Below are 25,937 nucleotides of genomic sequence, written 5' to 3'. Positions count from 1 at the left end.
CCCCAGGAACTACCGCCCTATTAGCCTGATGAGCCTGGTTTGCAAGGCCATGGAATGTATCATCATGGAACTCATAAACAAAGACATTGATGATCTCCAAACTCTGGACCCGCCCCCCCACAGTTCGGGTTTGTGAAGGGTAGATCATGTCTCCTGAACCTGAACAACTTCTTTGAAATAGTCACCAAAGCTGTAGACGAGGGTAAAGCAGTTCATACAGCCTATCTTGACCTTGCCAAAGCTTTTGACACCATCCCCCATTCTGGATTCAGATAAACTCACTAAACTGGGTATAAATCCATACATCACAAGATAGGTCAGCCAACTGGTTCACTGACAGAACTCAACACTGTTAAAGTTGCAGACTCCAAATCTGACTTCAAACCTGTGACAAATGGAGTACCACAGAGTTCAGTCTTGGGTCCTCTCCTGTTCAGTATCTACTTCTCAGAAGCACAGGCTAACATAGAGAGCCTCTGGCTGATGTAGTTTGCAGATGACTGCAAATTAGGTGCCATAGTAGAGTCCCCGAATGATGTGGACATCCTACAGAAGGGCCTCACAGAGACTGATGCCTGGTGTCAGAGCCACAGCCTCAAGCTCAATGCCAAAATGTGCATGGTCATCCCCTTTGGTAAAAACTCAGTACCCATGAACTACCACATAGGCGGCAGTCCACTTAACACCGAAGGTGTGATGAGACCTTGGGATTCAGGTGGACAGTAGTCTCTCCTTTGACAATCACTTCACAACAGTAGTCAGTAAATCCTTCTATGTGACACAACTCATCACAAAGGGTTCTCATCCAGGAGAAAACAGGTCATTGTTCCCGTCTACTCAGCTCTCATTAGACCCATTATTGAGCACAACGCCCCTTTTGTAATGTACCTCACAAGACATCTGCAAGAGCTAGAAAGGCCACAAAAATACCTCACAAAGAGGATTATGGGACTCAGATGCCCTACACTGACTGTCTCAAAAAGACTCCAACTGTACTCCATAGCATATCGCCTACTCTGAGGTGATCTCTGCCTAACATACAAAGCTATGTCAAACCCAGAGCTGTTGGACATGCTATACCTAAAGAAATCCCAATCCCTCCAAGCTACACACTCCAGGGACCTAAACCTTGTCACCACAATAAACAGAACATGCTGGAGGGATAGATTCCTGTCCCAGAGACTATACTCCTGGAACAAGCTACCTATGTATGTCAAGCAGAGTTCCTCATTAGCACTCTTCAAGAAAAATCTTGATGAGTTGATGGGAAATAGGAAATTCAACCCGCGGATCACTTCTGTGGCTCTGCTCGACAGGAACACAGGAAAATAACCTTCTTGGGTGATGAAAGCCAGGGAACCTTGTTGGCTAGGCTTACACAGGCCCTTGGGCCAATAGCCTAGTACCTACCTATGAAACTTTTTAACATATTTCAGCCCTAAGGTTCAGCAGGATTATTTATTGGTAAATGAAATACAGTTGGAGGGGATCATGAAAGTAGATCTATAAAACGTGTGTGTATGTGTTTGATTTTTTTTTTAATCTTCTCCCCCCAAGTACAGAAGTTCTGTAATGAAGGGTGGAAGAATGAACATACTCCATGGGTACGCTGGTAATTAGTAGAGTATCTTGATCTGAATAACTACCATCGTTTAGGAGAGTTGGAAGGAAAGGAGCATTTTTCTTTGTAGCTGTTAGTCTGTAAAAGGACTGATGCTTGGAAACCACATAAATGATGACAGAGAAAAACAAAGTGGTGCATAGTGCGGGAGCTGCATTTTTGGTAATGCAACACTAAAGTATCTACTTTGAAATGTAGGGGTTATAGTTAAAGTAGCAAAGGGTATCTGGAATCCATGAGTAAGAAGGTAAGCCTTGGAGACAAACTAAGTTTGCTGATAGAACAGTATAACAAGGGAGTGGAAACTGGGTGCTGTCATGCAAAGGAGGGTACATTTCAAGTAAATAGCGGGGGTCTTTATACTGTGCTGCTCACAGATAACCCCTGAGGAAGAGAAGTTGTACAAAGTGGGATGAATGACCAGAGACTAACCAACTTGGATTATGTGAAGAAGAAAAAATATGTGAAATTCAGCACATGCCTCAAAAGTGAGAAGAATCCAGAAAAGGATAGTTAGGAGTGGTCATCTTTAAAGTAGAAAGACACCTCAGACGGTTACTGCAGATGGTGCAATAGGAAGGCTATATGTCTTAATAGCCAGCTTGGTGGATATGGACATCCTGAGACAATATAGCAATTGTCTGATGTTCACAGACAATCCTCTAATCCTTAAAGAAGCAGTGTGAGAGAGAGGTACATACACAATTTTACTGAAGACAGAAATGTCACAAACAAGGTTGTAAAGATCACACACACTGCAATCAACACAAATAATGTCCAACAGACACATTGATCAACTTATGATGAGGCACTAAAAAGCAATCTTCCCAAACCTCAAACTCCTCCTAAAACTATAAATGATAATGCCAATCCCCAGCAATCTCTAAAGCACTCACCAAAAGCAAGTCCAAACACCATACATGCCTACACCACTGGGAGCTCCAGGAGCAAACCCATAAGGCAAGCTTACCAGGGCTTTTCTCAGAGGGGATTCCATTGTAAGACGCAGGTGCCTCAGTCACCAGAGTGAACAAGGAAAGAATAACAATAGTTGCTTATCTTGAGCCAGAATCTGCCACCGTACAAACACAGACAAGTCACACTTCAGGTACAAGTATGACTCTGTCATAGTCCATGTGGGTGTTAGTGACCTGAGATGCATCTCCCTGAACTATATGAAGAGAGGGATAGTATTGATCTCTCTAAATATGTGTCTTGGACAGGCATTTGCCTTACATTGAGCAGTATTTTATCTTCAACAAAATGTCATAGTATAAACAAAAGATGATTTGACTTCAGTAATTGGCTTAGTTTCTGATGTCTTTCCAGAGGAATTCAATATTTGTTAGCATGGGAGGATATTGTTAACAAACCATGTTGCTTTGCAAAGGATGGTCTGCACCCGTCCCCCCGAGAACTTTATCCACCCCATCAGAGCATTGTTTGGTAAATGTTAAACTGAGAAACCTACTGTCATAGCAAATAAAAAGTGTTACTGCTCAATGGTAGGAGCCTAAGGAAGAAATTCCACACCCTACAAGTTCTCCTCACTCTGGATTATATAGACATCTGTCCTGTTACCAAGACATGGTTTGAATATGTAGAAAGTGTTCTGGCAGTGCAAGGCTTCAGTGAGTTCCACACATTTAGACCATCAGCTACACAGATGGGGACAAAAGGATGGAGGATTCACAATCTATATAACCAAATATCTCTAGATTGGTTAAACAGGATGATGCCCTGCAGCTTATGCATGTGCAAATCACCACAAAGTCCCGTAAGCCTATCCTAGCAAGCTGTAGGTCACCCTCTGTGTAGCAAGAATCCCATAGCTTGTACCTAGACCTACTGGAGACGGTCTCACCATTAAACCAAATACCTTATTCATGCAAACTTTAATTACCTCCTATAGAATGGGAAGAATACACTGCTTCATATGTGCAGGCACAATGATTCTTGGACTTTAACACAAATACCTTTGACCAGATAGTGCACACACCCACCAGAGGTTCAAACATACTGGACCTGGTACTTCCCATTTATGGGAGAGAACTGAGCACCCAGAATGTCGTGTCCTCACTGGTGAGGTAGTCTTCAAAATAACAATCAACTCACTATCTCAAACAAACATACTATAAGCAATAGTCAGAATTCAATGCCTCTCCTAACCCCAAGTTTACAGCAACCTATAAGGATTTGTTCACAGAGACCCTGTACAACCATATAAATGGCTGTATAGATGCTGATGTAACTACAAGTAAAATCACAAAACAAACCACACTGGTGGAATTATAACCTTAATAGGGTATAAAACAAAAAGGAAAAAAAGTCATGGCTAAATTCAGGAAGAGACGCTCCCATAATAAGATCTGTCTAATTAAACTAAACAGGAAACTAAGAGGACCAAGTCCAACAAGGCCAATTTACAAGGTCAAGATGGCGGTCAGTCATACCAGCTCACTGAGCTGAGTAATGTAGTAAATCTACTGGCTGATACGTTCAGCTGAATTGTCACCCCTCCCCCTGCCTTCCCCCATGAAATACCTACTAGCATAATCCCCCAAACTATTAGTAAGGAGCACGTCCTGGCAGCACTCACTAAAGCCAAAAGCACACCCTCACTGAGCCCTAACAATATCCTGGGATGCATCTTAAATAACCTGAAACATGACTTATTAGGACCACTTGAGTCACTTTTCAACAATAGCCTCAAAACAGGCTTTGTACCATGAGAATGGAGGACTGCAACAGTTATTCCACTTCACAAGAGTGGACAAATGACCACGGAAACTACAGACCCATTCAGTCTGTTTAGTCTAATATGCAAAGCCATGGAATGATTTATTGTGGAAATGATCAGCAAGAACATAGGCAACCGTCGTACTCTGGACTCTACTTGTTTTGTTTTTGGTGAGGGAAGGTCATTCCTACTAAGCCTGGTAAACTTCTTTAAGAAGGTCACCAAGGCAATGGATAAGGAGAATGTGCTGCATGCTGCCTACCTGACCCTTGGCTAAGGCATTCAATACAATACCCCAATCTGATATAGTTGACAAAACTCTCAGATCTGGGCGCAAACTCCTACATAACTCACTGCATTGCCACCTGGCTCACAGAGCCAGGAAGTCGGTATTGGTGAGACCACCACCACTAAGAGACTAGTCACCTCTGGAGTACTGCAGGGTTCCATGCTGGGACTGCTATTTGGCATCTACTTCTCAGAAGTAAAGCCTAATGTCAAGGGCCTTTGGCTGACCAAATTTGCAGAGGACTGCAAATTGGATGCGATCATAGATTTCCCCCCACAACACAAACATCTTGCAAGAGGGTCACAGAAAATGACTGTTGCCAAAGTCGTGGATTAAAACTCAATGCCAAGAAATGCATCATAGTGTCTTTTGGGAAAACTGACACCCGCTCTAATTATTCTGTCGATAAGACTCCTCTAAGAGTTGACCAGGTAGTCGGGGATCTGGGAAAATATATAGTCAGTAATGTGGTCTTTGACTAACATATGACAAAGGTAGTAAGATCATTCTATGTCACCCAAACCTTTAAGTAAGGGCATGGTATCCAGGTCCTAGGAAGTCCATAGTACCACTTTATTTGGCCCTTACCAGACTCATTATTGAGTATAATGGCCCCTTCAGCATGTAACTGACCAGACATGTGCAACAGTTGGAATGCCCATAAAGGTTCTTTACCAGGAAAATCTAGGGTATGAACATTGTGCTATATGGATCACTTTAAAGCTGTATTTCTATACTTGGTCACCTGCAGGTTACAGAGAGGAGTTGTATGCATGTCATACAATGCATCCTGGGATCCATTTCTAAAGGACCGTTTTCACATCCACAGAATGATCAGCATCAGAACCATTAGAATCGAGGATTTAAGTTTTACTTGTGACATAAATAAAATATGTTGGCAACACTGATATGTCTCGGAAGATCCCCATGCCCTGGGACAGGCTCCCCATCCATGTGAAAAAATCCATCAGTAACCCTATTTAAGAGTAACATTTGACTAATGGATGCAAAACCCCTGATCTGGCCCCCATGTCTGCATACAGTGGGTTTCCTGTATTCAGTTCACATTATTCATTGAGAAAGACTAGGTAAGACTGGCAGGATTTGCTGTTTATAAGCCAGCTCTGGCATTCAGCCTGGGAAGTGTTGGTGCCAAACAACCCTACAAGTCTTTACATCAGTATTTCTCCATAGTTTTGTGGTTCTCCAGATTCTGGATTTAAGTAAAACAAAAGTTTGAGATGTGAAAGCAATCACACAGGTAATGCCGATGTTAAAATGAACTTGGGTCACTTGGTATCTCCTGGGTTAACTTCTCCAAGTTTTTTGTGTTTCTAATATCTGTGGTCACTACATCTGACCTTGATGCTGCAGCTCTGCCAAAAGGCCCTTCTACAACTTTACTGAGAATTTTGTCATTATGTAATGTAAGCACATTTATCATGAAGAACTTTGCTGTGTATTAACTTTTAATTCGCTAAATTCATGCCTGCTCTGTGATTGCAAGTCCCTGTGAAATAGTCCATGCACTCTAAGGACCTCTTATTAAGTTGGCCACTGTCCCCTTTTTCTTGACTAGTAGACTGTACTGCATAGGCCTATTATTTAGACCCAGGAAATGACAGAAAACCTGTTTTACTTTGCATCTCTTTAATTGATCTGTCCCAACCTCCAATCCATATTTCCTCTTTAGACTCTCCACACATTGCACCAAATCTTTTTAATATTGCCGCTCACCTTTATTCCAAATATAGGATGATTTACTGAACTTCAACTCAAACCAAAACAAAATTAAGTGCAAGAATCCTCTCGAAAAAAAGTATGCAAAATTCCTCAGTATACTAAAATCCTTCTAGGAGGAGGAATACACCCTAATCCTGGCCCCACCTATCACAACGAACATCAAAATAATTCTCTCCCACACACTTCTCTAACACAGTAACAGCCAATCCCCACCCCTGGTGATCTAATATTTGCTGCAATAAATGTTAGAAGCTGTGACGTCACCACTCTGGGCCAGTAATCAAGGAGCCTGAATCCTCAGCACTGACAGTGGAGAGGGATGTTCACTTGGAACAAAAATGCATACACCCCGTATTTCCAGATGCAGCTCTCTGCATCAAGCACAATTTCCCTTAAGAACAGACAGGAACACTCTCAGTCTGGGGACTGGCTTTCTCTGTCTCCCTCAAGGCTCCCAATAAGACTCACCACTGGCACAGTGTCCAAGCCAAGTTCTCCAGCACCCTCTCTGTAAAACCAGTGTTTCATGTCCCTGCTCCAAATAGCTGACACAGACGCTCTTTTTGAGATTTAATTTTTACACACACACACACACACACACACACACACACACACACACACACACACACCTACCTAGGAAAGGCTGCCACAGATTTACTAGGTATGCTGTCTTCTGCCCAGACTATAAGGTAGTTATTCCACCACCAGACATTCCAAAGCCAGCTACTCTAAGGCTCTTGTAAGGGTACCCAATTATACTTGGTGAAATTAATATTTAATATAAATGGTAGTTTGACCAACAGCAAAGCTTTCAGGAGCGGCCAGAGTGGTAACCAAATATATACAAGTACTCTCGGAGAATATTCTCTAAAAGACCAGCCATAATGAAAGGTTTAAATATATTTAATAACAAATAAGTAAAGAACATGAAAATACTAAATAGCTATTTACAATAAACACCAGAGATTCAGCCACAGGAAATATAAAATTTAACACAGACAAATAGATTCACACAGATACAGAAAAACAGTACTTAACTAATAATCTTACTGTATTTTCCTGACTGATCTAAAGAATTACTATTCCCTAGTTCACTTACTGGAGCAAGGCAAGATGAAGTGGGTGAGGGGTTCTTTTTTGTCAGGTTCCAAAAACGGACTGCAATGAGACTTCAGTCTCACATTGTATTAAAATACTAGTACTATTTTTTTCATCATTTTCTCAATCAGTTACCTTCTCTATTTCACTCCCATTTTCTCTCATTCTGCTCCCACTTCCCCTATCCTAGATATTTTACTCTTCCTTTGTCCTTTCACTTTGACAAACTCTAATCTCCATTTATTTCTTTTTACTCCTCCCGCTTTTGATCAATTTTCTGCATACTGTTACTCATCTACTCTTCTCTGTTAATTCCTCACTTGTACAATCTTATTAACTTATTGCATCATTTTTGTTGTTATATCCACTTTAAAACTTATCCTCCTGCTCTATACATTTATTTTACAATATGTAAAATTGTAGTTTTATTCCTTGTATTTATTTATTTTTTTTAATTATTTTGAATTATACTGTAATGGTCCTGTAACAGTCTTACTTGTAGAGCATTTCTCCCCAGTCTTCCACTGAAAATGGGCACTACATGGCCCAGTGGACTATCCCATTAAACAAATGCCAATAAATAAAATATTTTTAGTGATTGATTACAGAATATCACATGCATCTGGTCACCTGACGTCTGGTTCCCATGCTACCCCCTTGGCTAGAAGCTGTCAGGATTTAGCACGTCAGTAACACACACACACACACACACACACACACACACACACACACACACACACACACACACACACACACACACACACACACACACACACACACACACACACACACACACACAAATGCACACTTCTTGAGATCTGCTGCAGCTCCTGGAAGTCCTACAACAATTTCAAACCTCCACCCTTCCAGAGTAGCAATTAGTTCACCCCAAAGATCATGTAGAAAGCTTCCTAGTACAGACTTTCTCTCTGGCTGCATTGAGAACTGTAAGATATAATCTTTATGGCCTAAACCAGGTAATTTCATTTCAAAGTATTTTCAAAGTTAGCTGGATTGAGATTAACCTCTTCTCATCCCGTATCTTCTGTTAAAACATATACATTTAAACAGTTTCAATAATACATGTATATTTCTTTTTTTGTCCAGCAGGGCACACTGTTATATTTTTAACACAAGCAGCCTTACAAATGTAGTCTTCAGCACTAGCATCTGTACAAATCGGTTTGATATACAAATGACGTACAAATCTTTACAAAATTCCAACTAGCTGGCATATGTTACACATCCACTGCCATACTTCTCCTGGCATAGCTGGCAATACTTCACATTGTCACAGAAGCATAAGAAATAAAATTGCTGAACTACATGCCTGGATTACCCAACACAAGCCTGATGTTTTCACTGTAACTGAAATTTGGCTTAAACCCAGCATAAATGACTCCGAAGTTATATTTCCTGGCTATAATAGCCATAATGATCATATAAAGAGGAAAGGAGGTGGTATTGCTTTAATATTTCCCGTCTCCTACCACATTTCCCCATACAGCAAACCAATGCCAAAATTTAGTTCACCAGAACTTCTTATTGCTTTCCTGAAAATAAGCAGTTGTAAACAAATCTGTTTTACTGTCCTTTATATCCCTACTGATGACAACATAGCTGTACTATAAAATTTCGGATATCCATAACATTTCTATAAGAAAAAAATGCTACTAGGTGATGTCAGTGTCTATTATTTGGACATAAACTCCAATTCCCCTAAATCTAGCATGAACTTGCATGTTTTCACACAACTAATTAATAGCCTCCCACATTATAGCAAGAAATCATATTCCCTATTAGACTGGATCCTTGTATCAGACCCTAGCCGAATTGCATTATTTGTTTTTAGCCTCTTCTTTCTAGGAGGAGCAAGGATGTTTAGGATATTTAGAAAGTTGTATTGAATTAATTTATAGCACCAACTAAGGGGAGCATTTTTAGGAAGTTCCAGTTAATAGATAACAGTGTAGTAATGAAGTGGATGATAAGCTTACATTCAACCTGCATATACAAAATTGCTTAAAAAAATCATCAAAAACTAGAGTTGCTTTACAGAGCCAAAAACTTTCTCACCAACGCAACTAAAACTTCACTTGACACTACTGATCTCCCCACCCTGCTTTATGGTGCTCCCATCCTTAACTAACCTTCAGACTCCCCAAAAATTTAAATCTGAACAATGCTATAATAAAGTTGCTAAATTTGCAGCAAATGCCTATTTCAGAACCCACCCCTGTATAGCGCTAGAAGGCATAAACTGGATGGAACTGCTTCATCAACTAACATATACACAGCTTCTTACCATCTATAAAATTATCCAGCATCCATCTGCCTGTCCAGCACTAAAAACAGTCTAAATAACTATGTTCCCCAGTTGGTCATTGCGATCCAGTGACCAACAACTTGTCTGAGTACAAACCTAGCAAATCTGCTGTGCATTGTCTGTGCTTGTCGTACAAGGTTGCTAAGGCTTGGAACTTATGTTCCATTAAGTCAATACCCTCTTTCCCATCTTTGAAAACAACTCTGAAAGACTTCCTAACCAAAATCTCTTTTCTTGCTGAAAACCAGGATAAACTATATCCCTAAATGTGAGCATGTACCTTTTCTTTCCTTATACCTCCTTACTCTCCCTTCTTTGCTTACTTCCTTACTTCTATCAAATTCTTTTCCTGACTTTCTCTCTAAATATACCATACGCCTGTTTTTCCCTTACCTCTTATTGCAATTCCTGTTTGTACTAGACTAACTTACCTTTAATTTCTCTACAGTCTCTCTAAAAATTTCTCTAAATATTAAATGATTTGTCATATAACTTGAACCAGTTAACCAATGTTTTTATATTGTGTCTAATTTAAACTGCAAATTTTTTTTTCAAGATTGTAAAATTATTGTTCTTTAAATATTTTGTAATTTGGAACTTTTGTCTCTTGGCCTCCACTGAAAATGGGTTACTACCCAGTCAAACTTTCCTGGTAATCAAATGTCAATAAATAAATATGACCGGAATGGATCCCATTCCTAAGTCAGAGTATAGTTAGACTTCATGAAATTAGTATTGTTTCAGTCTTCGTTAGCCAAGAGCACTCTTCTCAGAACATACAGCGTGCCCCGAATTGCCTCCTTTTGTAATTTATACGGAGTTTCATGTATTGGTAGCATATCTCAGTACATCTCCAATTCTTTTAGATCCATTGCTCCTACTACTGTTAGATATCTTTTTCATATTGCTCTTGTTTCTGCCTGAAAATCTTGATATTTTGTAGCAATTTCAGTTATCAGTGTTACTTTTTTCATGGACTATTATGTCTGTTTTTTTCACATCTATTTTTTGAACAGTAGGTACTGGGTAATCCCATGTGATGTAGGCTTAATCATCATCTGTAATGCTTTGTGGTTCAGGTTTCCAATGCTTTTCAGCATCTAGCTCTATACTGTAGTGTTTGCACAAACCCCAATGCAACAGTCTTGCCACAAGACTGATTTTCACTATACAAGCCCTCAACCATGAGTGTATCACAACCAGCAACAAGATGTGTGACTGTTTTCCAGTTATTTTTTTACAGAACCTACATTTGTGTTTCTCCCACATGTTCTATGGACTTTGTAAACCAAATGTGTGTATAGTCCACTATCCTGGGCTGCTATTACCAACCTTTCATTTTTTTGGTTTCAGTTCATCTCTCCTTAACCATTCCTGCCACAAATCCTGATTGGCATGAGGCTGTTCCAGGGGATCTCTGTACTTGCCACAATATTTACGCCCTTACCATTTTTCTTCTCATCTGATCCATCTCTTTATATTCTTTCTTTTGTTTTTGGCACATTCATTTACTGTCTGACTTTTGTCTACTTCTGGTTTGATTTCCAATCTGGCTTGACACTGCAATGCTTCTACTAAACTAAGCAGAGAGAGCATCCTGGACTTCTCATGCTTTAAAACTTTCATGATGTTTGGATCTGATGAGGTTAGCAGGTATGTATGCAGTGCCATGATTGCAGATCTATGTGTCATCAGTTCTGAAGAGGCCCATAACTTCTTTAGACCAAAGCATATATAACTTTATTATACACTATTTTTATATATCATTTGATAAACAAGAAGCATTTTTTGTGTTTTCCTGTCCAAATGAATCAATACATTTGGTGCCAGTCAGTCACCTCAGAACAGGAAGAACAAATTGGCTTATAGCTTGGTCTTTATTCCTAGTTGCTAATGCTTTTTCAATATTAGTTGCAGTCTACTAAAGTGTTCCTAACTTGAGTTTTGTTCACATTTGTTCATGTTGATCCTTCGTCAGTTCCCAAATATTTATACACTCCCTCCTGCTCAATTCCTTTACATCTCATTCCAGTCACAGATTGACATTTTTCTTGGTACTGCAACTTTCCTGCTTTTAAATGTTGCTTTTGTGCATTTATCAAGACCAAATGACATTTTTACATCATCTGAGAAAGTTTTTAACCACTTGTAATTGTGCTTTCAGATTCTCATCTGATGAACTATACACTTAAGTACAAGTCATCCACAAAAAGTAGAGAAGTTTTTAAATGGTTGTTTTCTGGAAGCCAAATTGCAACCATGGCCTACTCTGTTAAGTAAACTGCTTAATGGATTAAGGGCAAGAGAAAATGGTGGTGACAGTCACCCTGGAATATCCCTGGGATAATAACTTGTCCTTTGTCGTGACTTAACTGCAAAGTGGTTTGAAACTCTTTCATTGTTAATATAATGTAAATGATCAATGTAGGTTGCGTAGGGTTTCTGTAAGCATTTCTTTATCTATGAATGGAAGATGCTTTCAAATGCTTTTTTTAAATCTGTCCATGCCATACTCTGATTATTCCCCTCTTCTAATTCTCTATTGTGGCTTTATTTAGCCACAAATGATCCTTTGCTCAATATGAATTTCTTATGTTACCCTTTTGTTTTATTGCCATGACTGAGGGCTTTATTCTCTAAATGATTATAAACTCTGCCTGCATCAGTTCCAGTATGTAGTTTGTATATTGTCAGAAGACAAGTTGTCTATAGTTTTTAGTTGGCTTACAGGTTCACTCAAATGCCATTTGTCTTGTAACTAGGTTGGTGTTTGGGTAGTACATATGAGTATTTTTTTATTCAGGACTAAATTTTTATGTAAAGATGTTAATGCTTTTAGCCAGAGATTAGGCAGTATATCTAGGCCTGTGGTTTTCTGATTAGGAGCTTTTCTTAATTTTGTTTCAATTTCTCTGGCCATTACTTTATTCCTTTTCATATCCTCTACATTTGAACTCCTTACTGTTTTAATTTTCTGTTCATTCAGCATCTTTCCATTCAGCATCTTTATTACACAGGGCCCTTATAAAAATTTCTCCAAAATGTGTCTATTTGATCTTTTTGTGTGGTGTTTGTATGCATTTTTGCTTTCTCAGTTCTCTGTAAATCTTTGTGGGGTCATCAATGAATTGCTTATCTTGTACTTTTCCTTTATCTGCATAGCTTCTAAACGTTTCTGCTTGTGCTGATATCTTTATCTTTAGTTTATTATTTGCAATAGTGTATGATGGAGCTTGGTCTGTTTTGATCCTGTGTATTGGTTTTACCACATTTATCTTTCCAAGTACTTTTGCTGATCTGTGCCTTCCAGTATAAGTAGGTTGAATATCCTGTAAATATCTGTTTATCCACCCCCACCCCCTACATACAGAGCCACAAATATATGGATTAAGTTGGGGTGTGGCTTACTTTGTGAGGGAAGATTACTCTGGTACAGGTCTAAAATCACTTTGTGAGGAGCAGATGCTATGCTTAATTTTACCAGCCATGGTGTGTGTGTGTGTGTGTGTGTGTGTGTGTGTGTGTGTGTGTGTGTGTGTGTGTGTGTGTGTGAATGATGTAATTTTTTTAAACTTTTTTTCTCTGTTTCACTAGGGAGACTGTCCAGTACACTGCAGAGAGCAAATATTTCGGTGATCAGTATGAGCATATGCACCAGCCTTGCAGTTTATAGCACTGCCGTCACAGACAGAATGCTGTGTGCTGGCTATATGTCTGGCAAGGTCGATAGTTGTCAGGTACAGTATTTACATATTTCAAAATGCTTTACTTATTTTGAAGTGCTTTCAAACTGAAGAGTGATCCTGCGTTTTGTATATTAACCCTAATACATGCATGAGCTTGAAAGAGAAAATAGGACTGTTACAGCTACTCTGTGCTGGTGTCATTTGCCCTCATCCCCTGTGACAAGTAAGAAACAAATTTTGGGAACGTTTTTGTGCTGCTGTTTGCCTCAGCTGCTTGATGTGGTAATACCCTTTTTTAAAGAAATGTTACGGAAAACTGACCATGAAGCAGGAGAGAACATTCTGGAAGCAGCTCTTTCAGAAAGAGAAAGTTGCACTTGTAGCATATAACATATCAATACATAAAGCCAGTCAGTACACCTGCGTGACTCACCAGTCATGTGACTGACCAAGGTCCCCTACCTACAGTCTGCAGCTTCTCAAACCCAACCGATGACCAGATGACAGGGTGTAGATCATTTCCATTGCCCAGACCCCTTTGAACATGGTACAGTGTAACCCCTCTCCCTGATGATCTAAATTTGCACTAATAGTCTGATTCATAGTTCTGTGTCTCTTGCAATCCATGCTCAAATAGTGCCCACTACCAAAATCTTAAACTGTTCCACATTTCCCACAAACAAGTCAATCCCCAAAAGCTTCATTAATGTTGGAAAGGTTCTGACAAAATAAATCCTGGTAGAAGATCACCCCATGTACCATGATACTACTCTCCTGTCCCCCCACTCCAGATATGTACTGGTAAAGTAGTGACAGAGACAGACTGGGCTGTAATGCCAGCTGTACCACTGTCCTCTGCTTGTCCATGAAATACTCAGCCATCTTAATGTAGCACTGAATGTATAAGCATCAAGGCAAGACAAATGAGAGTAGAGTACCTGAACTTTAGAATGGACTTTTGAAGTGTACATTGGTGTTAAATAGTAAATCATCACACTGTTCTGCAGCACTGATGCTGGTGCAGCTCGGCTTAAACTTTGTATAATAGGTAGGGGGTGACGCAGTACATATGCTACTGGTCTGTGAAAATCAAGCTCTGAGTTTGAATCTCATGATCTACCACTTGGCATAGGGAATGACCCTTAATAGGTGCCTCTTGGTCTGCATGCAAAAGCAGCTTAAGTAGTAAAGTAAGATCAGCAACTGTTTGCCAGACTCCAAATAATCTAGATGTATATGTTACCTTCTGTGCTTTGAGGGCTTGGCACCCTTGTGTTAATAAAATAAAAAAAAAGCAAGGTGGGGGGTGGAGTACAATTCCAGATGCAATAAATTTGAGCAAGATACTGCCTAGTTATGACCCGAAGTCAGACTAGCCTAAAACAGGACTGTCATAAGCTGGTGTTTAACTAGTACAGCAGAGCGAGTCTGACAGTTACTGTAAAGATGAACACCCTATGAAAATGATTTATTTAAGATGTTACTGCACCATTTGAATACAGTTGTAATTATCTATACATTTTTTTCAACATCTCTTCCTGATTGGTTGGGTTTGTTCCTTGTGTTAATATATCCTACAAAGGACAAGTTACTTCATCGATCACCCCACCCACCAGCATGTTATATACAACAGCTGTCCGTTATCCCTTGATTGCTTTGCTAATGTAGATGAGCTTAGTCCTAATGAGGACGCCATGTCCATTTAACCTCGGTACTGATAAAAAAAATGAGTGGCTTTGAATTCTGCACCCCATAAGCATAATTGTAATCCATGTGAAGCAGTTTATTCATCAGTACTTTCTTACATAACTTGCTCCTTACATTTTGTTTCTTTTCACAGGGTGACAGCGGTGGACCACTGGTGTTTGAAGATCCCAATGATTATGAGCGTTGGACTCTAACTGGCATTGTAAGCTGGGGATATGGCTGTGCACGTCCTGGAAATCCTGGAGTATACTCCAGAGTGGGGTCATTCCTCGACTGGATTTATGAAGTAATGCAGGTGAGTGCTGACCAAGGTTTAAGGACAGTGAGGCTGTCTTCTGACTGCTCTAGCCACTTGAGTAACACAGGTGCTATCAATGGCATTTTACCACAAAACAGCACAACCATTTCAAAAGTTTACATTTAAGTTTAGTTTGTACGTGTTCATTGAAATCTTGTATTCTACAGTTTGTGATATTCTCCTTGTTTGTTTTTTATAAGTTTATGCTGTAAAGTTTATTTTTATCTGTTTCTCTGCTCTCTTTCAAGTGTCATCTATAAATACTGTGCAGTTTAAACATATCATAACTGTCAAAATAAAATCTAAATGAAAATTTTCCCATCTTGGTTTGCATTCTCTGAAGAAAGCTGCCAGTGATGAATAACTGATTAAACTTCATGACCACTTCCTTCAAGAGTTAATAAATTTGTTAAGCAGAGTATATGTCTGAAGCCGCTTTACTATACAAAAAAGTGAAAAATTTTAATTCTCTGGTTAAAGTCAGTGAGTAGCATATTCTTTCATTGTCTGTGCATGCATAATGTGAATTAACTATTGACCATTCGGTGTTGAATCACATCCAACTCCCACAGGGAACCCATGAACAGCCACTGCCAGAGTTTACTAGGAAAGTAGGGAATGGAAGTAAATTTCTCCAACATGTGACCTAGGTGACCTGGATTCAGATTATGACCTGGATACTGAAGGAGACTACATTATGACTAAGATGAATGATGGGGCATTAACCCTGTTTACCTCTGCTGTGGTTACTGACCATGGCATATCTAAATGGAATGACTTTTGAGGAAACGAGATCTTCATAAGGTGGCAGTCCGCTGAAGCAGAGAGAGGGGAGGTGTGTTAGAGAGACATTCTCTGAAGGGATTGGTGCACACATCCTTGTGACATACCCATTACACCCACCCCACGTAAGCTGTTAATTCCCATATCATGGGAAGGTGGGCCCTGTTCCCCCAACCACCTCACAGAAGTCGCAGCCAGATACAGTAATGTCATTCTGCATATCCACTCCCATCACATGTCGTAGTGCATCCACAGCCCACAACAGAAAAGCTGTCCCATTCTGAGGAGACAAGGCCCATATCCCAAATAGATGCATATGGGGTTTGCCCCATTATGTAATGGCCCACAAGAACCAACATATGGGACATGAAAGGAGTCCAGAGTCAGAAGTGGTTCACCCCACAAGGAAGAAATTGAAGAAATTCCCAGTCCCATCATATACAGAAAAAAACACGGGAATAAAAAAACAAAAGAACTAAGACCTGTGAGTCACCAGTCCCATAATGCAGTTGTGAAATTGCATCATTACAGCTGTATCGTTAGATGCTCATCTTTAAGAAGAATGCAATAACAGTAGATCAGAAAACGTATGAAAGCATTTCCTTCCTGAAACAGACCTTGCTTCAAAAGGAATTAATTAATTTTAATGAAGATATGCATACCAGACTTTTGACAATTATAATGAAATAAGCAGGTCTAAGGATAGTATTTTAAATGGGAAGTTTACTTATCAATTTCTGTAGGTGCTAATACACACTAATATTTTTAGAATATTTGCCTGTTAGTATAAGTGTTCGGGTCTATATTACATTATCAACGTTTCAAAACTTCGAATCTGATATGGTCTACACCATATAATCAGTCTTGAAACATCGAAAATGTAATAAAACACAACCTACAAAAAACAATTAAACACTCTAAGCTGGGGGGCAAGCCCCCTGCACCCCCTACAACCCTCGTTACTTAAATATACCAACTCCAAGATTGCACTACAGTGCAGAAAAGGGAAATCTTCTATTTCTGCACTGTACGGATATCTCCGTTAAAAGATTCAAAGTTTCAAGACTTCGATCATATGGTGTCAACCATATCAGATTTGAAGTTTTGAAACTTATATCTTCTGATATAGACCCCAAGTGTTCATGCAGATTAGAAATCTGCTTTAGAAAGTAGGAGTGCATTTCCATTCCACAGCTAGTTAGGTCGCACTGAGTTAGACAGAGTGTAAGTTCTGCTTTTATTATGGATGTTGGATGTGGCTGTTACAAGTGAAAAGTTTGTAAGTACAACCTTTCATTTTTACGTGGTGGTGTGGATCTCACACTGAGACAGGTCAGAGTGACAGAAATTGTATTCCAGGGCTAAATGGAACCTTTGGTCACTGTCACCATATTAACTCACTATATGCTTTCCCCACTTTATGTACCATTTTTTTTGGGGGGGGGCTTGTATTAAACTAATGTTAACCATCAGCTACAGAAAGTAGTTGTCTATGAACATTTAAAATTTGTTAAATGTAGTTCATCTTCACTGAATCATGATGCATCCTGGCAGATATGTTCATTGCCCTGCCATTCATCAGGTACTTTGGGGGGGGGGGGTTAAGTAAGCAGAGTAGTGTGAGACAGGACTACTCTTTCATTAAGGAACACACATGTTTATTACCTGGTATGATGAGCTGACATGTTTTTGTGAAGCACAATATAAACTGTGCCTGCAAAGGAGGAGTATAAATTAAATGTTAACACAACTTGTTTTAAGTATAAAAATGTTCTGCTTTTACAGTTCATTGGTGTGTACTTGCTAGGCTAATGGCCCTGGGGCCTTTACAAGCCTAGCCCATAGAAGTGCCCTGGCATTGTGCCACCTGTCATTAGGTCCCAGTGCCTCTATCAAGTAGAGCCACTGGAATGATCCCCAGGGTGAACTTTCTATTTCCCATCCACTCATCAAGATTTCTCTTGAAGGGGGCTAGTGAGCTGCTCTGCTTGACATGTATGGGAAGTCTATTCCATAGCGTGGGCAGTCTCTGGGTTATGAACCTGTCTCTCCAGCATATTCTGTTGATTGTGGTAATGAGATTGAGGTCTCTGGAGCATGTGGTGTGGAGGGATTGGGGTTTCTTTAGATGTAGCATTTCTAACAGAGCTGGGTCAGACATGGCTTTGTAAGTAAAGCAGAGATTGCCTCTTAGTAGATATGAGACAGAGAATAGCTGGAGTTTTTTGAGTCTGTCCATGTAGGACATGTGTTTAAGGCCTAGGATCCTCTTCGTGAGGTACTTTTGTGGCCTCTCTAGCTGTTGCAGATGTCTAGTGAGGTACATGCCAAATAAGGCATTATACTCTATGACTGGTCTAATGAGGGAAGAGTAGAGAGACGATGACCTCTTTCTTACTAGATGCAAAACCCTTGGCAATGAGATGTGCCACACAGATGGACTTTCTGACCACAGTGGCAATGTGGTGGTCAAAGGAGAGGTTGCTGTAAACCTGTGTCCCCAAGTCTCATATAATGTCTTCAGTGGGCTCCCATCAATGTGTTAATTAGTGGGAACTGAGTTTTTCCCAAATGGGATGATGACACATTTTTTGGCATTAAGCTTAAGGCCATGGTTTCGACACCAGTCATTGGTCTCAGTGAGGCCTTTCTGTAGGATGTCTGCATCACTTGAGGAGTTAGTAATGGCTCCCAGCTTGCAGTCATCTGCAAATTTGGTCAGCCAGAGTCCCTCCGTGTTGGCCTGGACTTCTGAGAAGTAGATGCCAAACAAGAGAGGACCCAGGACTGATCCCTGTGGGACTCCACTCATGACTGGTCAGCAGTCTGACTTAGAGTATGCTACTTTTACACTGTGTGTTCCATCTGTGAGCCAATTTGCAACCCACCCAACGATATAGGGGTTGATGCCTAGTTTAGTGAGTTACTTTCACACTGTGTGTTCCATCTGTGAGCCAATTTTCAACCCACCTAAAGATATAGGGGTTGATGCCTAGTTTAGTGAGTTTATCAATTAATTACGGCACAAGGAATGGTATCCCGAGGCCTTGGCCAGATTGAGGTAGGCTGTATGAACTGCCTTACCTTTATCTGCCACTCTGGTGACTGACTCAAAGAAGTCAACCAGGTTGAGCAGGCATGATCTACCATTCACAAAACCAAACTGCATGGGATCTAAAGTTTGGAGATTCCCCTATATCCTTGTTAATTAGGTCCATGATTATGTGCTCCATAGCCTTGCATATCAGGCTTGTCAGGCTAATGGGGCAATAATTTCCAGGGTCTGTAGTTGTTCCTCCTTTGTGGAGAGGGATGACTGTAGCAGTACACCATTCAGAGGGGACAAAGCCTGAGGTGAGGCTGTGAGTGAACAGAGCACACAGATGTGGTGCCAGTTCACTTTGTAATTCATGTAGAACACAGCCAGTATTCTTGGCCTTAGACAATCCAGCTTTAACCTGTGCTGCAGTAATGCAGGGTGCCTGGCATTCTTCCGGTATTGAAATTGGTCCTGTGTGTGTGTGTGTGTGGGGGGGGGGGGGGGGTAAAGTTGGCACTGAATCTGTCGGCTAGTATGTTGACAATATCTGTTGGCTCAGTATAGGCGGTACCATTGTGCAGTAACTCAGAGCAAATCTGGGTATTGCCGTAGAGATTCTTGTTATAATTAAAGAAGGCTTTGTGGTTTTTAGTGTCTACCACAATTCTGCCTTCATAGCTGGCTTTGGAGGTTTTGATGAGGGATCTCAACTTTTTGTTGAGACTAATAAGGGAATTTTTCCAGTCTTGGGACTTCACCTTTTTTTGCAACAGTTTCTTCCTTCTGTTAAAGAGTTTATTAATGGCAATGGACCTCCAGACTGGCTTCCTTTTTTTGGAGGAGAGCGTCTTGGTTCTGTTGGGTATGGGTAGTTCCATGTACGTGTTTGTACAGTTCATTGGTGTATGATTCGGCAGTCGTGCATCTATTTTCCATTGGCATGGGTACTGTGAAGTTAGCCACTTCTGTTTTAGGAGTCAAAAGTCAGCTTTGGAAAAGTTTTGCATGGTGGATACCTTTGCAGGGGATGTGGGCAAGATGTGCATTTCCATGGTGATTAGTTTGTGGTCGGATTTAACCAGGGAGGAATTGACTATTGGTGTAGAGCAAAGGTTGCCCATGTTAGTAGTAACCAGGTCAAGGATGTTGCCTCCTGTGGTGGGAGTAAGAATGAGCTGGGCATTGGAAATGATGAATTCCAGGAAACACTGGGCCAGTGCATTGGAGCTTGAGTAATTTTCCCTGTTGATGGAGGGGTAGTTGAAGTCTCCTAGTATGAGAGTGTTGGGTTGGACCTTGCTAGATTGCAGGGTGTCTAGGAATATGGAGTGAGAGTCTAGGGACATGGTTGAGGACCTATAGCAGGCTATGACCTGGATCGCTGTCTTACCCAATGTTAGTTGTACCTAAAGTATCTCAAATGCATTATGCTGGGCTACTAGTCTAGAGGTGTGCATATCCTTTATGAATATGAAGATACCACCGCCTTTGGAGCTTTGGTCCATGTTTCAGGGCCAAAAAGTGTGGAATGAGTTACAGCCTGGTAGTGCAGGGGTGCTTTCTGCTGCTTTAAACAAGAGTTACAGCATAATTGTCAGATCTTCTCCATTTTGAGTAGTGCTTTGAGTGAGTACATCTTGAGATTGACATCTAGTGTTGAGCAGCAGCATGACCCTCAGATTGCATTTATTTATAGCTGTTATGGTGGTAATTTTATCATTGGAACACTGCCTAAAAAAGGCACTATAGGGGTGGCAAAAGCCTTAGCCAGTACTCTGTATTACCTTGTGGCCAGTGGCATCATGCTCTGGGGTATACCACAAGGCTTACTTGTAAAACTGCAGCTGGTGTTCCTGGATAGGCAGCAGTTTGGTGCATTTACAGCATCACTGGATCATGTTCATAACTTGCAGGGTGAACAAGGTCTAATCCTGCTTAAATCAGCAAGTATTTAAAGTTAGTAGCCTGGCAGTATAGTTAGCATTGTCCCAGAGCTGTAGGACCAACATGCTTATTTTTGTGTGAGTGTAGAATTTTCCACCAAGTGGTCAGACTGTCTATAAAAAACGTCTTTGAAATGGCTGCATTATTGCTCATTTCTTACCTCCACTGAAGCAATCCTTATTTGTTCTTGATTAAAATAGTTACTAATCTGAAACCCCTTGATAAACGTACACCTATTAACATAATTATCAAAAAAGCAGTGCCATCTTCTGATAAATTACACGGTCTTCAAAGTTCTTGCAAAACTTGCATGCTATCCTCTGTACATTTACACACACTGCACGCACCATCTTTCTATCTCATTTCAAATGAGATTCTGAATGCAGTTTACTTCAGGCACTCTCCATGTCCACTTACATTTTCAATTCGCCCCTGCCCCTGTCATGACTGACACTGAACTAGGCCAATCTTTGTACTCTACTGCATTTTTAAGTCCAGTGTCCTGCCTACTGCCTTCAAAGCATCAGATTTGTGCTCTGAATGGCTACATTAGCACATAATGAAACTAGTATGGTAAAGCCACTGTTTAACAATGCTTTATTATAAAAGAAATCACACAGTTATGACCGTTTTTTTACCATATTTGTTTGAGTGTTTTGGTTGTGAGCCTTTTTTTTTTTTTTTTTTTTTGATTAGATTGGCACACATTATCCTTGGGCTAATGTTTAGATCTGTCCTTGACCGATCACAGTAGAACCTCTCGCATTGACTTCTCTGACTTAACTCACATGAGTGTCTTCCTAACTTTCCAGATTAAGTAAATCTAGAGCACTGGTGATCTTAAGAAGCTAAACAGCGTGGTAGAGATTAGTTTAACATCATACATTATGCACTGCATTGCATGAAGCTATTTTGTAAATTTTTTATTCAGAACATAATTTAATCTTTTTTTTTTTTTCCAGCAAAATTCTTGAATTTTGGAGACTTCTTCAAAAGATCACTTGAAAGTTTTCCAGCAAGCTTACAACTATTGAGATTGTTACAGCGTTTTGTGAGTGAAATGAAGATACAAGACTGTTGTAGAACCATATCTCACTAGCCTCCAAGCTGGATTATGGTCCAGTTATGGATTTGTTTACTGAAGCTTGAAGTTCAGTGCCAGATTCTGGCCAACCCCTTTTTTGATGAGGAGGTTAAGGCCCATGCTTCATCAGATACTATAGACTCTCATATTTCTTGGTTTTTAAAAAGTGTTTTCTGCCGTACTGTGTATATGTGCACATCTAGTATGACTGTTTACTTGGTTACTAACTTTTGATTTTACTATTATGGGCATAAAAGGGGTTTTAGCCATGATTTCACTGTCCTGTTTTTAGTAAGCATACAGCATGTTGTCAAGATATTTCAAATTTTCTATGATTTCTTGTGATATCATAGTAGATGGTTCATTATCACAGCAAGCGTCTGAAACTGTACAGTTCAGAAAGCAAACTAAGCACCTTTTGCATTTTGGCATAAGTTGATTTTAGATTCTGTCCATGAAATGGAGGGTATAAAATAAACTAATCTTTATATTTATTTTTAAACATATACACCACCCCCTAAAGCTGTTTTCTAGCATCACTGTTGATCATGAAGTATTTGACTAATTGGCTCCCACAGCCGGAAATGGCACGCATGTAGCAATCCCACGGAGCTATAGGGTATTCAGTGAAGTCATGGTAAGCCCACTATTTACTACTCTGTGGAATTGTCTTGCTCCAGACTAATGTCTCTAGTAATTCAGATAAGTAGGAGAGAAATGTCCCCCACCCCAGCAACTACAGCACTTCTACTCTGTTAGTCTGCCTGTCTTATAGCAAGAAATGTAGCAATATAGGTTTTGAAATATTGAAATGAATACTAAAGGAATGTCAACACTGTAGTACAGAAATGCATTCTTTACTTAAATCATCCCTGGGATGTTTCTTGTTAACACAGCAGCCACCAAAGATAGTGATGGAAAATCTGCTGAGTCCACTCGAGTGTTGTGGCTAATCATGTACATCGTTGAACCCCTCCATTTTTTTATACTCCATGACTCCAGCCATGTTGTGCCCAAGTATATGCAGGTGTCCCTCCATTGCAGGCATCCGTCTTGATCTGCACTCTCCATTACATGCTATTCATGTCCATCTTCCCACTTCCAGATGTAAATTATAACATGGCCCTCTCAATTCTGTTCTTCACCTTGTCTCTCTCTCTCTATAGTATGGTACTTTCCTATTTTATCTGTATTCTGAATCTTTACCACTGCCTTTCTTTTCCCCATACTGTACTGATATTGCACACTACACAAGTACAGAGTATTCAATAGGCCATGTATAGAATGTAGTTAGTGTTTTTGTTGAGAAATTGATTCACTTCTTTAATAATCAACAAATGTGTGCCATATCACAAGGTAAAAAGTGGCATTATGTACCACTCAAGAACCCTGCTCCTATTTGTGCTTGTAACAACTTCTGTATGCAGGGTCTTATGATACAGGATTTTCAAGTGGAATTTTCATGGAAGAGGGCAGATCGACTATCGTCAGTCAGGACTTTATAGTCCTCTGATCCTCACATTTCATGCACAAGCCAACATTAGATATTCCACCTCGGCCAGATATTGTGGCTCACACCATCTGATTCTACATCTCTAGGTTATTCACTGAGCAACATAGCTTTTCTGTATTTTCATGTTTCAAGATGCCATCAAAATTAGATTTTCATGCATTAATGCATCTTCCCATATGTGTGTTTTTAAACTGAATGTAAATGCAGATAAAAACAATGGTAATGTGAGACACGGATACTGTGTTTAGTTATCTGCTGCCAGTTTTGCCATACCTGTCAGGTATTACCCACAGTTCCATGTCTAATCTGAAATGTTCTCAACCAGCTGTTTAGATTGGGAAGATTGCTTACATATGTGTGTTATTATGCACAAATTAGAGTAGTTACCACTTCTAACTTGCCAAAAGCTTGACAGAATGAAATATGAACTTTTGAGGACACTGCAAATCCTTAGCCAGGGCACAAATAAAACTCGTAAAATGCTAGATTTCTTTTTCATATAATCATTTGAACCCAATCTCTGCTTACATCCGAATTGGTTAGCTAATTTGCACCTGCAGGATCATGAGTTGTTTAGCAAACGTAACGTTAACTGAGTTTCCACTGCAGTAAAGCTGTATTAGATGAACATGTGAATTATTTTCTCTCCTAGACGTTTCTACTTTTGTGCACTGGTGTATTGAATGCAAAACTTGTTACCCCTTCTAAATAAGCTGTATGGTGACTTATTGGGAATTGGTCATCAAAATGAAGTAATACATACAAAGATGCTAAATGTAAAGCTTTATTTTCTGCAGTATAGAGCAAAAATATAAAATATAATTTCTGTTAAATATAGACTTTTATCACTTGTTTTCTACATGATGTAATAACCCAAACCAGGACTGTTCTGAAAAATATAGACAAGTGTTACCATTTGAGAGAAAGTTTGTGTCTGTTTAAGGGCTGTAAGTAATTGTGTAAAACACCATGGCATGTTTTTTTTTTAAGTTTTCTGTGGATTTAAAAAAATAAAATTTCCTAATTCTTAATTCAAATGAATTATTTTTGTGCTTGTCACTGTTATGCACATGATATGAAATATAGATGCCGATTATATGGCAGCTGCATGCAATCATGACAAAATGAACACAATCACCAATAATGCACTAACACAAAGAGGATACAGAATACATGGAGATTCTTCTAAAGGTGGGGAAGGAAGGACAGCTGTGTAGGAAGAAAAGTCACTGATATAAGGTGCCTAAATGCTTCAGCATTCAGAGCCGCTTTATATTCCTGAATGCAAAAGCACCCTAAAAAGGCTCCTGTAAATGTCTGACTGATGCTGTATGTAGAAGGCTATTTATTAAGAGACAGTAGTGATCTTCCTCAGCCCTTCTTTGCCTTGAAAAGTAAGCGGTATTCTCACTATGATGAAGCCTGACTGAAAATGATTATTAATACTCTTTCCAGCAGGGTATGAGACCATGCTTTAGAGAAGAGGTAATTTTCACGTAGAATGTTGAGGTCGTTTTTCTCCAGGAGAGAGGTGAACCTTCAGATAGCTTAATGGAAAATAAATGCTTAGTATTGTATAAATTACAGGAGTTATCAAAATTAAATACGTGATCCAGGTTTTTAAACCAAAAGAAAAATTAAAGCAAATTATTTTATTTCAACTCACAAGAAAAGTTCAGGCTAAACTTGAATCATCCATTAACACATTTTATAATCTGTTATTCATTTTCAAATCACCTTCAAAAACAGTTGTAGAAGTCTACACTTCAGTTCACTAAAAGAGGTACAGAAGTAAGCCAAGAATGGTAGTGGGTTATATTTAATCATTTGCTGACCAGATAGATCTGTGTAAACTTTTTTCAGTGACAGTGTGGCCACAAGTGCAAACACAGCATGTGTTGACAGTGGAAGAATGTGTAAATCACATGGACAATAACCAGAGGTCAGGAATCAAACCTGGTTGCTGGGAGATGCCCACCATGCTACACACCCACTGTAAGTAGGGTTCATGGATACCCCTGTAATCAGTGAACAGTTGCTTGACCGAACTAATTGCATTATATTT

General features: G+C 39.7%; 1 protein-coding gene across 1 annotated transcript in view; it reads left to right on the top strand.

The window, feature by feature from the left end:
- LOC122808489 (transmembrane protease serine 4-like) overlaps positions 1-24,913 on the top strand; it is a 412,097-nt gene extending 387,184 nt beyond the window's left edge. The window contains exons 10-12 of the mRNA XM_044079445.1: positions 13,412-13,554; positions 15,344-15,505; positions 22,238-24,913. Coding sequence (XP_043935380.1) covers positions 13,412-13,554; positions 15,344-15,505; positions 22,238-22,249 — 317 coding nt within the window. The 3' untranslated portion in view covers positions 22,250-24,913. The remainder of the gene's footprint in view (positions 1-13,411; positions 13,555-15,343; positions 15,506-22,237) is intronic.
- The last annotated feature ends 1,024 nt before the right edge of the window (positions 24,914-25,937 follow it).

Source organism: Protopterus annectens, chromosome 8.part0 (genome assembly GCF_019279795.1).
Source record: "Protopterus annectens isolate FY-2018-M chromosome 8.part0, PAN1.0, whole genome shotgun sequence".
Taxonomy (NCBI): Eukaryota; Metazoa; Chordata; order Ceratodontiformes; family Protopteridae; genus Protopterus; species Protopterus annectens.
This window is presented reverse-complemented; position numbering and strand designations above follow the sequence as displayed.